Here is a 17,460-nt window from a genome sequence, read left to right on the forward strand (position 1 = left end):
TGTGCAGCAGCCCTGAATGAATAAATAAAATTGTCTGAATACCATGATGATCAGAGGCCATGCTTTGGGTGCACCCCCTGCTTTTGGAGGGGGACACAATTAGAGACGGGAAAACAGGGCCTTGCTTTGGTACCCCAACTTTGGAATGCTGTCCCTTGGAAATGGCATTTTGAAACCAGGTGAATACTTTAAAAACAATTCTCTCGGGCCTTTTAAAAATTTTGGTTTTTAATTTTTCTTTTTACTCCGTTGGTCTGCTGAGATTCCATTTTTGTGCTGCTGCTTTTAACTGATTGTATTGTTTTGTCCTTAAATATTTGCAAATTGTCCTGGAAGTCTTCAGACTGAAGGATGGGACAGTGCAGTGAGTAAATAAATAAATAGCCTTGGTCTGTACAAGGAAGTTGTACAACTTCAGCTGAAAGCTTTTTGGGAGGTTGTTTATTTAAAATGAACCGAACAATGGCTTATCTAAACTCTGCTTGCAAATATAATAGTACATTGCATACAGAATTCGCAGCACTGAAGCCTCATTCTTGCATTTATTTGTTTTAAACTATCATCAGGATGTCTCTTCACCCTATTCTGGACATGTCAGGTTAAGTAAAACATTGGTTTAAAGACTGCCTATAATTTAATTTGCCAGGGCATAATATCTATTTTGCTCATTAGCACCCCCAAAGCAATAATATAAAGCTAAATAAAAATAAAAAGGGTGGAATAAACTTTGTGCATCTGTTTCTTTGTATTTTTATAGTCCTGCATTGAACAAGATGTCTAGTCTTCTGTAGCCGCATATGATGTTGTACTTGTCTGGCTTTTAGATAACAAACGAAAGAACAGTGCCCTTTAGAAAACGACAACGTCCTGTTCCTTTCATTTACTTGTCCTAGACGTATTGGAGCTCTTGCTCTATTGCAGAGGGCACCGTGATCTGTTTTCTAAAGCCCATGCCTTTGGCAAATTGTTGTTTTTCTGCAGTCAACATACAATAGTAATCTTAATGCGCAGCACTGTGTGTGAATAAGCAAATATAAAAAACCCCAGGCTCAAGACTGTAAAAATATTGTGTGTTTTTCTAAAGACCAAGACAACAGAAAGGGCTAGTCACTGGAGTGGATAGTGGCTGTAATAGAGCGGAAAACTGGGGTCTCCTCAAAGAAGGAAGTGCTAGGATACACATGCTTTGTAACAACATTGTCTGGCTCAGTTTCTCATACGGGGTTTTTTATTATTAACAATCTGCCCTATTGTGGACAATAGTTGCGAAACTGTCTTCTGAAATTTCAGCTCTTTCCTAATTAAGGAGAGGAATATTACAGGCGCAGGAAACCTTTATTCCACCTGCTAAATTCTTGTTGGAAGACACTGGTAAAGTTAAGTAATTTTAGATTGTGCACTTACCGGTGATATGCTGCCCACCCTTTAAATGGGGATGTGTATCACTTTACTGCTGTGTTTGGGAGCCCTCCTGCTCATTTTGTAGACTGGGGCCCTAGACCTGTGCCCCAGGATTCTGTAACTACATCACTGTTTGAAGAACAGGTTTAGTCTTGTGTTTAGGGCTATTGTTGAAACTCCTTAATTTATATCCTTTAAAAAAATCTTTAAACTAACCTATTAATTCAGGGAGCTTCATGCATCAGACGTTTTTAGCTTTACATCAAACCTGGTTGTATATATTATTTGCTAGAGTTTGTCATGTACATTTGTCACACATCAAGCAGTTTGTCCCTTACCTCTCTCGCCCCGATCTGGCCACAGTGATCCATGCGACGATCACCTCCAGGCTTGACTATTGTAACTTGCTCTACGCAGGATTTATGGCTTGGATTTATGGCCTACTTGAAATGAGGCTGCATTTTAAATTTTAATACTGTATTTTAATCTGTATTTTAATTAATTGTTTTTATGTTTTATTGTAATTCTGTTGGTGTCAGCCGCCCTGAGCCCGGTTTTTGACTGGGAAGGGCGGGGTATAAATAAAAATTTATTATTATTATTATTATTATTATTTAAGAAAAAAGCCATTTCCTTCCACTTCTTGTGCAATAAAAACTTTTGGAATAGCAGCAAATAATATGCTATGGAAAAGTCAAAACATAACTCATCACCGACCTGGAGAAAGTTTATTTGTAGTCTTTAAAAACTATTAATGTCATGTGGAATCCCTCTCTTGTTTGGCTTTAGGAATCTCACTTGTGACTCAAAATTTACATACCTATGACAAACTTAGTTGGTCTCTAAGGTGCTACTGGAAGGAATTTTTATGTTATTTTCTGATAGGTAACTAGTTATGTTTGAGGAGTACTATGGCAAAACACCTGGGGGTGAAAGGCCAGAACCCACTTCTTGCCCTCTCCTCAGTGAGATGCCTCTCATTCACACCCTCTCTTTGACTTCTAGATTGATACATTTAATTCTAGATTAATTTTAGATTAATACATTTAATAAATCAGTGGATTACTAAATTAATAATTTTTTTCTTCTAGATTAATAACAATCTTGCAGGGGATTACATCTTAAATAATGTAGCAAATATCCCCTTTTTCTAAACTCGTACCAGTTCTTGGCAATTGAGATGCCATGGCAGGTGTTTGGTGATTGCAGGACAAACATTGTTGGGGTAGATTAAGGAGTTAAATAGCATTGACACTCAGGCTCTTCCTTAATCCATACTGAAAGAATGTAACCATTTCTTAGGCTGATTCGCACATGATCGTGGCTACATGAAATGTTTGTGTGAGTATGAAATTGCTGCTTTGCTCCTGTGTTGGCTATGCTCACAAGAAAGGGTTTGAGTGAAATGGAATTTCACAGGCTTGCTGTATAACTGATCCTTCTACAAACAAGTTGGGATGGCAGAGGCCTCTAAATTAGTTTTGAAATACAGTTAGTAGCCCCTTAAATGTTATTCAAATGCTTGGTTTCTATGGTCCTATGATTGGTTGGCATGCATCTGTCTCGGGAGACAATGGAAGCGAGTGTTCAAATTAATGCTTGTTTAGTTGGTTGTGGTTGGCAGTTGTAGAATATTTATCAATACATCTATGGTACTCACAAAATAGGGCTCAGTTAGCCAAGCTTGTAGCATACTTTATTCATGAATCATATTGAAGAAGCTTTTCTAGCATAGTTGAAGATCTGTAAAAGGATGGCTTTTAGCACAGCTTTGTGCTCCGGGCTATTGTTGAATAATCTGCGCCCATCTTTCATTTTAACAGGAAATGACAAGGGGAGCGGTTTCCTTAGCTTCTCCATATTTATATTCCTCATTGGTTTCTTGTGTTTTTCCATCAGTGGATTGTTTTCTCTCTCTTCAGTCTAAGTAATGTTGTCTCTAATGTTGTTAGCTTTGCTTGCTTCTATCTTCTCCTGAGTTTTCATTACAAGAGCTTTTGAGACTCTGTAATTGGTAATCTGGGATTTAGGGAGTATGGTAGTTTGTGTGGGATGAGGTAGCATTTAATGGTTTGTGCAACTTCCCCAGGATTCATTGCCCAATTTCTTAATACTTCAGAATAAAGAGGCATCAACTAGCCCAGCCCATGCCCGTACTTACTGAAACCATTTTCTACAACAGGTAGGGAATGTGGGAACAGACCACATCCAGCTCTAGGGATGACATTCCTGATTTAATGAACTATCAAAGGATGAAGCATAGCATCCACTTACAAATCTAGTGACCCTTCTTCAGCTGTTAATTTGAAATCCTAACCTTCCTTCTCTACGATTGGCTTGTGCGGAGGCAAACACTTGGAATAAGTTGGTTCAGAGAGAGGCTATTAGATTGTAGAAATATGAAAACATAGAGCAACAAAATAATAATAGATGGAGGCAGAATTGTAGGTAGGAGCTGTCTTGTCTGTGTTCTGTATTAGGCAGTTTTCTCCTACACCCTTCCCCATTGTCTTTCACATTCTTTTGCTCACTTCATGTTGTACTGAAATGATGTTTGAATCCCGAAGTGACCCAAAGACCCTTAGCTAAATCAAAGCCTCTGCCTTACAATAATATAAATTATCCACGGCAAGCTTCCTCTGGCGACACATAGGAAGAATGGGGATAAAATTTGCAAAAATGTAAAACATTTACATCATATAACAGTGCAGATTTTGTTTCGTACTGTGGTACCTCTACTTATGAATAACTCTACTTACGAATGTTTCTACTTACGAATGGAGCTCCGTCCGCCATCTTGGATGCGGTTTAGATAGGATTTTTTCTACTTACGAATTTTTAGATAGGGTTGCTTCTACTTACGAATTTTTTCTCCAAATGCATTCCTATGGGATTCGACTTACAATTTTTTTCGACTTACAAATGTGTGTTCGGAACACATTAAATTCGTAAGTAGAGGTACCACCGTACTTGGGAATATTGCATGTTAACATGTACTTTGCTAAAGCAAGTGCTGAAGTATAGGGGCTTAATCACCCAAACCTTTTGCAAAGCCATATACCGTACTTTTCCATGTATTTGATGAGGGTTTTTTTTTTACTCCAAGATAAAGAAAAAAATGAGGGGTCGTCTTATACATCGGTAGTGCGGGGGGGGGACAGGGGGACGGGTGATTGGTTGCACCTGCGAGTAGGATCTAGCAATTGGGTGGGTGAATGGTGTCTGCTGCAAGGGCTGCTTTGTCAATTGTGGGTGTTATTTGTGGATGCTTACAGGGCTGCTTTGGCTTGGCTGCCGCTTCTGCAATTTGGCTTGTTAGCATTTGCCAGTTGGGTGAGTGATCTTCGTCGTTCCCCATTCCCCACCAATAATTGCTCAACAATTGTGGGCATCCCTCCCCCCCAAAAAAGCTCAACAACTCTGATCAATATTCCCCCCAAAGAGCTCAACAACTTTGGGCCATCTCCCCCCCCCCATTTTCTTTAATTTTAGTCCCCCTTATACAAGGGAAAGGTATGGTAAATTACCTTATTTTTTGTGAGATGCCATTTAATATAATGATGATAAGTATAATCCTGCCACATATCTTGCAGCAGGGGCTTGAGCCCACTGTACGCTACCTATCACACACTCTTTTAATAAATGTTTTAGGGGATGAAATGTAAAAATAAATAATACATGGTTCATTGTAGAGACTAATTTCCAATATAAAGAAAGGCGAACCATAGGAAGAGCCTTCCTGGACTAGACCAAGAACCCAAGTAATCTAGCATTCTGTTTAGTCAGTAGCCAACCAGATGCTTATGGGAGGCCCGCAATAGCCCTCTTCTACTTTATGTTAATTTCAGTCGATTGACTCTGAGCTGAACTTAGTTGGATACAACCCGTGATCTGTAACGTGGGAAGTAATCTTCAGCTTTGTTCACCAGCTGACAGGTTATATGAAGCTCTGTTCTAATGGCAAGGCCCTGCTCTATATAATGAATCTAGGTAACAAGTCGAGGCGTTTAAAAAAATGCACTTTATTGTCCCGTAGCTATATTTACTGTCTGGTTCTAACTACAATAACAAATCAACTGTAGCGATTTAAGAAATACTGTGTTGTATAAACACAGGTGCAGATCTGTTAAGTATGAAGGTACAACCTTTATATAACTGCACGTTTAATGTTCAGAATCTTTTCTCTAAAGCACTATAAACTGCAGCAGCAGGTTCTTGAGGTATTCTTACCACCTTTGGCTCCTGATGTGTTAAGAATTTATTTGCCTTTTGAAATCTATAAAACTTTTTTCGACATAGTCTTAGAAGGCAAAATAATAAGTCCCATAGGAAAAATGAGGTTTCCTTTTTCAGATGACCAATGGCTTTTAAGGTATTGCAAAGGAATAATACATACAAGTACGTTGCTATTAATATAGTAATCTTTTTTAAAAAATAGATTTTTATTGAAAAGTGGGAAATGATATAATTTTTAAGAAATAAAACTATATACTGAAACAACTGAAGCATGGTAGGGAGAATACCACATCAGTACACCATTGGAATGGTGCTGAATTATACAAAAAACAACTATAAATAAATACGGTATATCTGACCACAATTGTCTGACTGACTGTCTATCTATCTATCTATCTATCTATCTATCATCTTAGGAAACTTTTAACCAATGGCTAATTATCAGAAATGAATAGAATGCCAGTCATCTATAAATGAGTCTGAGTCACCTTGCTCATTATAGGCACAAATTTGTTTTGTTAATGTGGCCATTAGTGCAAGGGACCATATTTTTCTATATTACTGCTCTGCTGTGGAAGAGTCTTCACTCTTACACTGGTGTTATTGTTCTATTCTTGATGTCAGCAAAGGAAAGGGTTCTGCGTGCAGGGCTCTGAACTTCGTCTCACAATATTTAATATCACTGATTTAGATGTAGGTACAAAATTACAGTGCGTAAATCTAACTTAAGCAAAGATTTGCCTCCAGAACCTAGTGATCGTATGGAATGAACCTTCAAATAGTCCCCTTAAGTTTTAGCACAGTATCTAATATCATCTGGAGATTGTATCTTTACAGCAACTTTTATGGTTTCATTGTTTCTTTGTATGATGTGACGTATATCTGAGGTTTAGTGTCTTGAATTTAGCATCTTGCCTTTAGTTTCTGTATAAATGGGAAATATGAAGATGGTCGATAGTTATTCTCACTTGAGACAACCATAACAAAAGATGAAAATAGGAGGGAACTAGGTCATTCAAGGGACACGGGTGGCATTGTGGGTTAAACCACTGAGCCTAGGGCTTGCCGGCCAGAAGGTCGGCGGTTCGAATCCCCACGATGGGGTGAGCTCCCATTGCTTGGTCCCAGTAAAGTGAGATGAGCGCCACAACCCCAGAGTCGTCCGTGACTGGACCTAACGGCCAGGGGTCCCTTTACCTAGGTCATTCAAGCCTGTTGTGTGATTTGGCATACTTGAGGAAGGAATTCAAAGGAGGGAAGAAGGGCTTCCTTTATTAAGTTGTTGGCCTTGTGAAAGGACATATAATTTATCAAATAGAGTAGTGCATTTTGTGATTAGCTAGCTGTGTGATATTGATTGTCAAGTAAATGGATTACTTGTTTTCCTAGTCTAATAGGAAATATGTTGGCTGGGCAACAAGCAATGATCCTAGTCCTCTTTAAAGAGAGTGACATATTTAAGAATACAGTCTTATGTATGTAGTGAAATGTAGTGGATAAAATTCTTTTTGAGAAACATACCGAAGTAATGTACCTGGAACAATTATTTGAATCCAATGATATGGCAAAAACAGGGTGTGCTTTAGGCACAATTCATCTGTAGTAATCTTGGTTCAACATAGTAATCCCATTGACTTTTACCAAAATTCTGTTTGTCTTCTTTCTTGGACATTTTTTTTTAAAAAATATTAATATTAAAAGTGTGTGATATTAAATTATAAATCTTCTTCTTTATGCTTTCCTCAACAGTGTTTTCGAGCACTTTGCTGCAAAGGGCCTCCACCACCACGACCAGAGTATGACTTGGTTTGCATAGGTCTCACTGGCTCTGGCAAGACTAGTCTACTGTCTCAGCTCTGCAGTGAAAATAGAGATAATATAGTATCGACAACAGGTAAGCTAATGCTTTCTTAAACCAGATATGTCTTTCAAAACTGTGGCAAAACTATTTGGCTTATTTCAAACCATATTAAAGTGCGTGTTTAAAGAATGCTTAACCTCTTCCATTTGGGTAAATATCTGAATTGTAATTTTGTGCAAATAATATGAAAGTTGCCCATTTGAGTATTTAGTGTCTATCCATTTAGCTGCAGCTTCTTGTGTCCTTTAATAAATAATAATTCAGATGTGAAGCTGTAGTGATCAAATATATAGGCAGGATATACTTACTGTATACCAGGAGGCCAGATCTTGTTAGACTACAACTGCCATTGTCCCAAATTATTGGCTGTGCTGGTTGACTGTGATGGGAGTCCAACATCTGGCTTCCTATGCTGTTTATTTTGCATTTCTCAGCATGTCCCTTAAAGAACAACTCAAGGATATTATCTACCTATTATATTTGAACTTGTTCTTCGGTGAAACGTCTCTATTTCTTTGCATTAAACCTAAAATATTGACGACCAAACTACACATCATGTGGAATTCAACATCATGCTATTACAAATGTTTCATCTGCACAAGCATATCAGATTGCCAAGTGGATCGATTCCTGTTCGCCTCCCCCCTTGCTCTGTTCTGGGGATTCTTCCTTGAAAGCTGATTTCAAGGTTCGCTGGAGGTGTGCAGGTGGAGATGGGAGGAAAGCTCCATTACACAAGCAGAAATCTTTGTGCAGGGCTTTCATTGATGGGGTTCATTAGGTGTTTTTAATGTGAAAACAGTTGTTTGTTTTTGGGCAGTAGTACAAGAAGAGAAGCTCAAAGGCTTTATCTTTCTTCTTTGGTCCCAATCAAATCCTCTCCATTCCAGGATGTGATTAGCTGTGAAGGAGAAAACCTGAGAACTTTAAGCTTTTAAGCCTTTAAATTTCCCTTCTGGAGTATATAGCAATGTTCTTGGGAGGTTTACTTGGACTTAGCTCTGCTGTGGTCCTGATCCAGTCATGCACAGACAGACACTACTGGTTTTTCAGAACAAAAGAAAGACATGGAGCTCCAACCTCATGTGTAGTTTGACCCCAAGACAGATATCATACTAAAGAAGCCCTTCAGTCAATTAGTAGCTACTGTAGGAATTTTATTATGTCTTCATATTGTGCTTTAAGAATGGTTATCACTGAAGAAGGTTGATGACACCCTTCTGTCTCTACGATCCAGTACAAATGCAGGGGGTGCAGACTGAGTACAGTGGAACCTCGGTTTACGAACACCTCGGTTTACGGATTTTCGGACCCATCTGGAACGGACTAATTCACTTTCCATTACTTTCAATGGGAAAGTTCGCTTCAGTTTATGAACGCTTCAGTTTATGAACAGACTTCCGGAACCAATTACACCCATGCTTCGGGTTAAGTACGCTTCAGGTTGAGTACTCCGCGGACCCGTCTGGAACAGATTAATCCACTTTCCGTTACTTTCAAGGGGAAAGTTCGCTTCCGTTTATGAACGCTTCAGTTTAAGTACTCCGCGGACCGTCTGGAACAGATTATTCCACTTTCCATTACTTTCAATGGAAGCGTTTATGAACAGACTTCCGGAACCAATTGTGTTCATAAACCGAGGTACCACTGTATTGTATATTTTAACCAAGCATTTAATATAGGGAACTTACTGTACACACAGTAGGGTTTGTTTATTCACATTTGCAGAAATCGACTGGGATGGACAAATAAGATGAAACCACTGGACACGCATGCTCATCTATGGAGGGGCTGCATAATGGATACATAATATGTGTATTTGTTCAGTGTCCTACATATGTACAATACAGAAAAATACGGTATTGTGCTTATCAGAACATCTTAGTCAGTGTTAGAAACTGAAATATTAAAGCTAGGAGCTAAATGGTACCTTAATTCTAGCTTATGGCAGCCACAACGGAATGTCTAGGCACACTTTTTCATAACAAGAATACAAAGCTGGAAATGAATGAACTGCAGCTAAAATCTTATATTAATTTTTCACATGGTCTAGTCCTCCTCTGAAGACTGCAAAAAACAAAGCCATACTTCCCGTGCCCGCCCCCCTAATATTCTTATGAGGGTCCCTTCTCCAGTCCTCAGAGCTAGAAGTGAGGAGGCAGTAAAAGGTCCTACTGTTGTTCCAGCAGTGGCAGTTTTAATCTGAAATCTTAGGAACAGTACTGCTCCCAGAGCTCAGAAACTGCTCGCATTAATGAAATTCCCTTTTGCAAAATGCGCCTAGAACAATGAGAGTTTTGAACGCTGGAGCTTATGTGTACTGACATATAAATTCTGTCCTTGTTTATTTTGATTTACTTTATTAATGTTGAAAAAATCAATATAAATGTTTTGGAGAAGAAAATAGCCTGGGCAGGATTTGAGTCTAACCTCTGCATTCTTACCATTTATTGTGTGAAATGTGCACTGTGGCAGCGAGCAAATAAAATAAAAATACAATTGGTAGGTAATTGATTATGTTGCCTTGCATATTCATACCCAGGAGAAGATGCAACTTTGGATGCATTTGCAAACTAAAGGGATTCACTCAAAACAATTGAAATAAGTAACCAAAGCTGCTTAATTTTAATGATTTCTGAAGGGTTAGGTATGGAAGCACCAGGAGTAGGTCAAATCTATCCCATAGAATCATAGAGTTGGAAGGGACCCCACTACTAGATGTAGTGTGACTCAGAGCCAGCAATGAGGTCCCTTACACATCACTGGCTACTGACTACTCTCTCTTCCCATATGGGTAGTAAACTTGTCCTGAAGAAAAAAAGTTGAGTACCGCAGAGTACATGTAGTCTGCACAGCAGCTAATGGGGTGCAGGGGAACTGGGAAAGCATCACTGTAGACTGGATCATTCTAGGTACTGGGTAGCAGGTGAATGGACGAAAGGAATGTGAGGAAGCAGTGTTTACTGGATTGTCCTCCTGCAGATACCTTTTTAGAGAAGCCCAGCTGCTCCAGTTTAAGGAACTGTTCCTACGTTGCCTGGAGCAGCTGTTTCTAGATTGGCACCCTTTCATCCTTTGTCTTCTGCCACACCCTTCACCAGCCCATACTCACCGCTTCAGGTTTACTGAATTGTCTATCCAGTTCTAATCCTAAAAAAACCCCGTTGTGCCCCAGGTGTCTCTGAAAATATGTAATGATAAATTATTTTTGGGTTTGGGAGGCTCTGAATTTTGCATTTAGATATCAGTTTGTACAATTTCTCATTACAGAGAGATTAATTTGATTTCACAGAGTGGTATGAATTGAAAGAATGTAGAGAGATAAACAGAATTGGAAAGCAAGCGATAATCTTCCATCAGCCTTTTGAATCCACTGCTATTGTACCTAGTACCTGGATGGAATAAGGATAAACTTTACAACCAGCTAAAATAGAATATGGAAGACAGAATTTGGAAGCGTGTGTCTCCTCTGCTTCCTTTCCATTTTTTTTTAAATGCCCCTAATTCTGTAAAAATTATGCAAAATACTGTTACACTGTTTTATTTTATATAACTATCCTGCTTCTATGATTCATGTTTTGAAGTAATTCTAAATATTCTTGGCAGCAAAATGCATCTCGGAGGAATGGAGGAAAGGGAAGGGCCTGGGATTAGGGAAGGGATTAGGGAGAAGATAACTTTTGAAACCTTGCCCGGGCACTTTAAGCTCACAAGAGGTTGAAGGCCCAAAGCAGAGAGGAGGAGGACTACTACTATTAACAAGCATACTGCTTTGGATAGTCTCTGCACTGCACAAATTACTAACTTTTTTTGTTCTGATTTCAGGTTTTAGCATAAAAGCAGTGCCATTCCAGAATGCCATCTTGAATGTAAAAGAGCTTGGAGGTATAACACTATTAATCAACTGAATATCTGACTGGTAGTTTTCCATTTCCTGGTCTCTCTCTTAATGATAATAAATAATACTTTATTTAATACTTAACAAGCACCTGTGACTGCTAGATACTAAGCATAAGGAGAAGAATCTTGAGTGGACGCAATGCAGGATGAAAACAAGGGAAATTCATAATAGCAGCTGAGGTGCAGAACTTTCATTTCTACTTTGCAGTGCGCAACTCCCATAATTTATGTATCTACTTAAAGGGAGGAATTCAACATAGCATTATGGCAGTTCTGTCAGTGCAAGCATTTCAGCTTGCCAGATGGAACAACCCTCTCCCCCCCTCCCCCTGCATGCTATTCATGTTGTGCTAGTAGAAGACTTTCTGCTGGCTTCTGCTAGCGGGACTCATTAGTTGAAAACGGCTTGCAATAGTGATCTGGCTTTTACTTCTGTCTTATGTCATGTATTGTGCAGAGATGGATTATTGCACCACTGACACTGGTTCAGAAGTAGGACTAGTAAAGCATTAAAAATAATATCCATACAAATGCTGGGAATGTGGTATCTTGAAAGAGTGTGCACCCAGTGTAAGGAATGTGAATTTTTGAAACTTTAGCCGAGACAGATCTCTGAGTAGCAAAAAAACCCTGAGAACCTCCTAATTCATATGAATGGTATTATCAATTTAGGCTACTGTATTGAAGTACACAGGGGCATGGGTGACACTGTGGGTTAAACCACAGAGCCTAGGGCTTGCCGATCAGAAGGTCGGCGGTTCGAGTCCCCGTGATGGGGTGAGCTCCCGTTGCTCGGTCCCAGCTCCTGCCAACCTAGCAGTTCGAAAGCACATCAAAGTGCAAGTAGATAAATAGTTACCGCTACAGCAGGAAGGTAAACGGCATTTCCGTGCGCTGCTCTGGTTCGCCAGAAGCGGCTTAGTCATGCTGGCCACATGACCTGGAAGCTGTACACTGGCTCCCTCGGCCAATAATGCAAGATGAGCGCTGCAACCCCAGAGTCGGTCACGACTGGACCTAATGGTCAGGGGTCCCTTTACCTTTACCTATTCAAGTACACATTGAAGAGATAGTTATTTTACTTCATTTAAAAAATTGTATAAACTGCTTGAGTGTAGTAAAACCTATAAGTATTAAAATGATCAATTAAAAACAGTTAAAACCAATAAAAAACACTTAACCATGATTTAAAATAACAGTAAAAAAAAATTAAAACATGTCAACACATATGAGTCTGGATAGGTTACCTAAACAAAAATGTTTTAAGCATCCCAAAAGTGGTACAGTGAAAATGCCTGCCTGATGCCAATAGACAGGGAGTTCCCACATGTAGGTGCTACCACACTAAAACTGCAATTTATTACAGCTGCAATTACTTACATCTACTAAGCCGACTCTAGCCAAGATACTAAGCCCAATTATTAAATCTCCATACAGTGGTATCTCAGTTGTAATCCATTCTGGAAGCCTGTTCAACTTCCGAAATGTTCGACAACTGAGGCGCAAAGGACGGTCGGCAAAGTCAATGGAGAAAAAACGGGGGGAAAAAACAAAACGCAACGGAAGCCATTCGACTTCCAAGGCACGTTCAGAAACGGAAGCAATTACTGCTGGGTTTTCGGCGTTTGGGTTCCGAAATGTTAGGCTTCCGAGACGCTTGAAAACAGAGGTACCACTGTATCCATTTTTTTTAACAGAAAACAATTCTGTATGGTGATGCCCCTTTAATGGAAGTAGCTAATGATGAAATGCTTCCCATTTGGTGATATTGCTCAAGTGGTCCAGCATTCTGTTTTCACAGCGGCCAACCAGATGCCTGTGGGAACCCTGCCAGCAGGATATGAGTGCAACAGCAGTCTGCCATCCGTGATTCCCAGGAACAGAGGCATATTGCCTCTGACAGTGGTGGTAGAACATTATAATCATGGCCGCCAGTGGCCTCAGATAAAGGTGGAAGCTGTCCAAGGCTGCTGTCAAAGTATTTATTTATTTCATCCATATACTCATGGAACAACTCAAGAAAGCTTATTGGGAACCAAAAAGGGGGGGGGGAATGAGCTGTTTAGTTTGCCAGTATTGCCGATTCCTGAACTGAGAATCTTCTATGAACTGTGTCTGAAGTACTGGATGTGATACTGGTTCGAAATCTGGTAATTTTCCCAAGACTGAGTTGCTCATGAATGGAAATCTGAAAGGGAACTCTAAATAGGAAGGGAGAGGCGAGTAGAGAAATCAGGACATATTATGTCTCTGGCAAAATATGTTTGCTGTATTCAATTCCAAAGCAACTTTGGTTCTGTGGCTATTACAAAAGGCAAATCTTTAAAATTTTAAACTTATTTAATAAGGATATATTTACCTATATGAAAGTCTAGCATGTTGGTTTCTGATCACCCTATTGATCAACATGTTAATGATTTCTTTTATGCATTGAGTGTGGCTCCAGAAAACTTTATTTTCAATTTTACATTTTGAGGAGACTCACTGCATGGGATTAAATTGGTCAACTGCTAATCTATCCGTTAAATGCCAACATAAATTGCAGATGAAAAAGATTGCTTGAGAAACATGACTCTTCTCTTTTTTCCTTTGAAGAAAAAGTTACTGTTTTATTTAAACAGAACTCTCATTTATGTAAGGCTTGCAGTCTGCTTTTATTTTTGCCGGACGCTGACAGCCTTCCATGAGGACATTGGGTTAGTGCCCAATATGGTGCTTAGCAGTTGCATAAGGGCAAAATTTCTGAGTTGGAACAGACAAATTGTCCTGTCAGTTCATTATCTGAGTAACAGACAGCTGGAGATGTTTCAGGGGAAAGTAAAAATGAATGGAAAAACAAAAGGCAAATTCACTTACCCTTTTTAGTCTTAGGGTTGATAAACTGCTATTGGATGATGATGATTTGCAAGTTCTATTCTCTCTAGATCTTGCAGTCCAGATAAAAAGGGGCTCTGCAGAATAAGTAGCCTTTTAAGGAGCTGTACAAAGGGTTAAATGCCATTTGAAAAAAACATTATTAAGTTGTAGGTGGCATTGGATCTGTGAAGACCTCTGGCAGGAATTGTGAGAATAGTAGTAGAGTGTCTGGTAGGGAAGGCAGGGACCAATCCAGAAGAGAGTTAAAAGTGTTTAAAAACAAATAATATTTGTAAATTGGGAAGGGAAGCCAATAAATAAAGCAGAGAGTTGTTAGGTTGAATGTCCTAGAGAGAGAGCATGGTATTGAGATGCAAGTAAACAATTTTTTTTATTTACATATTTTTATCCAACTCTTTAAAAATTCATAATACAGGTAACAATTAAAATGGCAAAAGTAAAGCCAGAAAGTAGTTAGCCACTTTGGTATTAGGAACAGAGAAGATTGACCATGTTTTAAAGACCCAAATAGGTCCCATGAAGTTGATAACACTTTACTGAGAGTGTAAAAGGTTAAAATATGAACATGAGTAGGAGCAGAGATTGACTTCACTTATTTTTTTATATACAAGCTGTGGAATTAGTTATTAATTATTAAATTTTCAGATCTCAGGGTGGTTCACAGCATAAAATAGTTAATTATTTAAATGAGTACTTAATCTTCTTGCTCTTTTTGGTCTGACAACATTTCTGTTTTTGTTTTGTTTTTAATTATCATTAAAGGAGCTGACAATATTAGGAAGTACTGGAGTCGTTACTACCAAGGATCCCAAGGAGTAATATTTGTATTAGACAGTGCCTCTTCAGAAGATGATTTAGAAATTGCTAGAAATGAACTGCACTCTGCGCTTCAGCATCCACAGTTATGCACTTTGCCGTTTTTAATATTGGCTAATCATCAGGACAAGCCAGCAGCTCGTTCAGTACAAGAGGTATGTTTAACACAGCAAGATCTTACATGTTCCTAGTTATTTGCTGTGATGGGAAGTTTATGTGTGTGTGTGAGAGAGAGTGCGCACAGACACACACTCCGCACATGGACCTTTTGTGTGATGTGCAGGACCTGTAAGGGTTTGATGAATTCTTCTTTCAACACATCTTGCTTAAGGGGAAAATGATGCTTTTAACTGACTTTACCAAAAGCTATTAAAAGTGCCTGCCTGCCTGCATTGTTTGTTTGTTTGTTTTTTAATCTAGGGAATTTTTTTGCTGTTAGTTTAATCTTGTTTTCATTTTTTGAACAGCCTTAGCACTCTCTGTCCTCGAATGCGTAAAGCTCCCAGCAATATACACACTTCTGTATAAAAGCTTTTCATGTTTACTCTCAGGCTAATGGTTAGCAGTCAAGTTGCAGTTCCTGCTCCTAACTTTTTAAAAATTTAGCACAGATTTCCAACTCCAGGAGGGTGAGGGTTAATCTTGTTTATAATATGGTTACTGTGAGGAATGGGCAAAACTCTGCATTTGTAATTATGGCTCCATAATTTGGGTCTACACTGAACATTTGATAGTGGCCGTCAGCCTGATAAATGGTAGGATTTTCAACAGGTGTTCATTCCCAAATTGCAATGGAAGGAACATAAGTGAACCAGCTCTCTCAAGTACCCTGGGGTTAGACCTGTTTAAGGGCTTTAAAGGTGAGCACTAGGACCTTGAATTTAGCCTGGGAACAAATGAGCAAGCAGCAATGCTTACATAATACTTGTTTTATGCACTTTCTGCAGCTAACACCAACCATTAACCTAGCTGTCAAATTCTGGGCCAACTGAAATTTCCAAAACCGGAACAAACTATCACAGATTAAACCTGCTCTGTCATATGTGTAGCTTCATGCAACTGATGAAGTGGTACTGTAGTCCATGAGAAGTTAAGCTACAACAATAAACCTGTTAGTGTTTGTACTTCCCCATTTTTTTTTTTTAAAAAAAATATTTTTATTAATTTTCCAATTAAAACCAATTATATCACATTCAATATTTCAAATTATACACATATATATATCAATCAGACCGAATGTTATGCCAAATCATCTAAAGAATTTTTTATTTGGGTTCCCATGCTTCAAGAAATTGGGAATTCCTCGCAACTGTCCACTGCCGTCTTTTTTCTAAAGTTCAAATCGTCCTTCAAGTTCATAATAATCCAGATCTTCCCCTTACAGTCACATAGATGTTTTCCACTTTCACGATTGTTTCCCAGCTGCTGATATTAATATCAAACAAAGTCTCACAGATGTTCTTTCTCCTGTGTGAGTTAATCAGTCCAGCCTCCCCATAAATCTTCTTAATGGAGCTCCTGTTGCGTTGAAGCAATTCGAAGTAGCGCCATCTTAAAAAGCTCAAATCACTTTCGCTTTCCTCTCATGGCCATGAAAATTTACGATCATTATGGAATTTACAGCTTTTCCAGGCAGGAGACCCAAACATCAAACCATAGACTCTTGGTAAATTAATGGATCTCCTTGCCCTATAGCTGAACTTAGCTTCAGGTCGCTGCTCCAATTTAAAGTGCGTCACAGCTCATAAATCCTCCGAACGCATTCAGAACTCCTTCCGTCCGACTAGGGGGGGGCTTTTCTCATCGGCAACTCCACATCTTTAAAAAAATATGCTCAGTAACAACAGTTATAAGGTTCAACTCACACAGTCTTTTGCTTCTCTTTCACTCCAAACAAGCCAGGACATCGCGTCCGGGAAGGTACGAGGCAACAGTATGAAGAAAAAAAATAAAATAAAAACTCACTCCCCTTATCGCTCCGTCCCCATCAATCCTTCTTCCAGATGCAGTACAATCTTTGACTCCTCTCACTCGGCAGCATAAATTTCTCAGCAGTAAACAGCGCTTCTTTCCCTCCTTCTGAAGTATGTCCATAGATTTAAGCCTAATTATCTTCTTTAACCATGGAAATCCCCGCCATGCAGATTAGCGTCCGGGAGTCCTGGCCCTTGTAAGTGCTCAGCCCAAGCTCCCCCCACTCCAAAAACAGTCGGAGTGGGTCTGGGGGCATCGCGGGCCAGCGGCCCCTCTCCGTAACCCCCGGAGAGGGTAGGGGGTTGCCATTTACTCCCCTAGCAACCGCCAAATTCCTTACAAAGGTCAGAGAGATGGAAAACAGGTCCGCCATTCCTGCAGGCGGAAACCGGAAC

The 17,460-nt window shown here is 39.3% G+C and overlaps 1 protein-coding gene across 4 annotated transcripts in view; it reads left to right on the top strand.

The window, feature by feature from the left end:
- ARL15 (ARF like GTPase 15) overlaps positions 1-17,460 on the top strand; it is a 155,011-nt gene that overhangs the window by 51,533 nt on the left and 86,018 nt on the right. For all 4 annotated transcript variants that reach the window (XM_035100702.3, XM_060280305.2, XM_088652764.1 and 1 more), the window contains 3 exons: positions 7,387-7,531; positions 11,324-11,383; positions 15,038-15,246. In XM_035100702.3, the coding sequence (XP_034956593.1) occupies positions 7,387-7,531; positions 11,324-11,383; positions 15,038-15,246 (414 nt within the window). The remainder of the gene's footprint in view (positions 1-7,386; positions 7,532-11,323; positions 11,384-15,037; positions 15,247-17,460) is intronic.

Source organism: Zootoca vivipara, chromosome 10 (assembly GCF_965207765.1).
Source record: "Zootoca vivipara chromosome 10, rZooViv2.hap1.1, whole genome shotgun sequence".
NCBI lineage: Eukaryota > Metazoa > Chordata > Lepidosauria > Squamata > Lacertidae > Zootoca > Zootoca vivipara.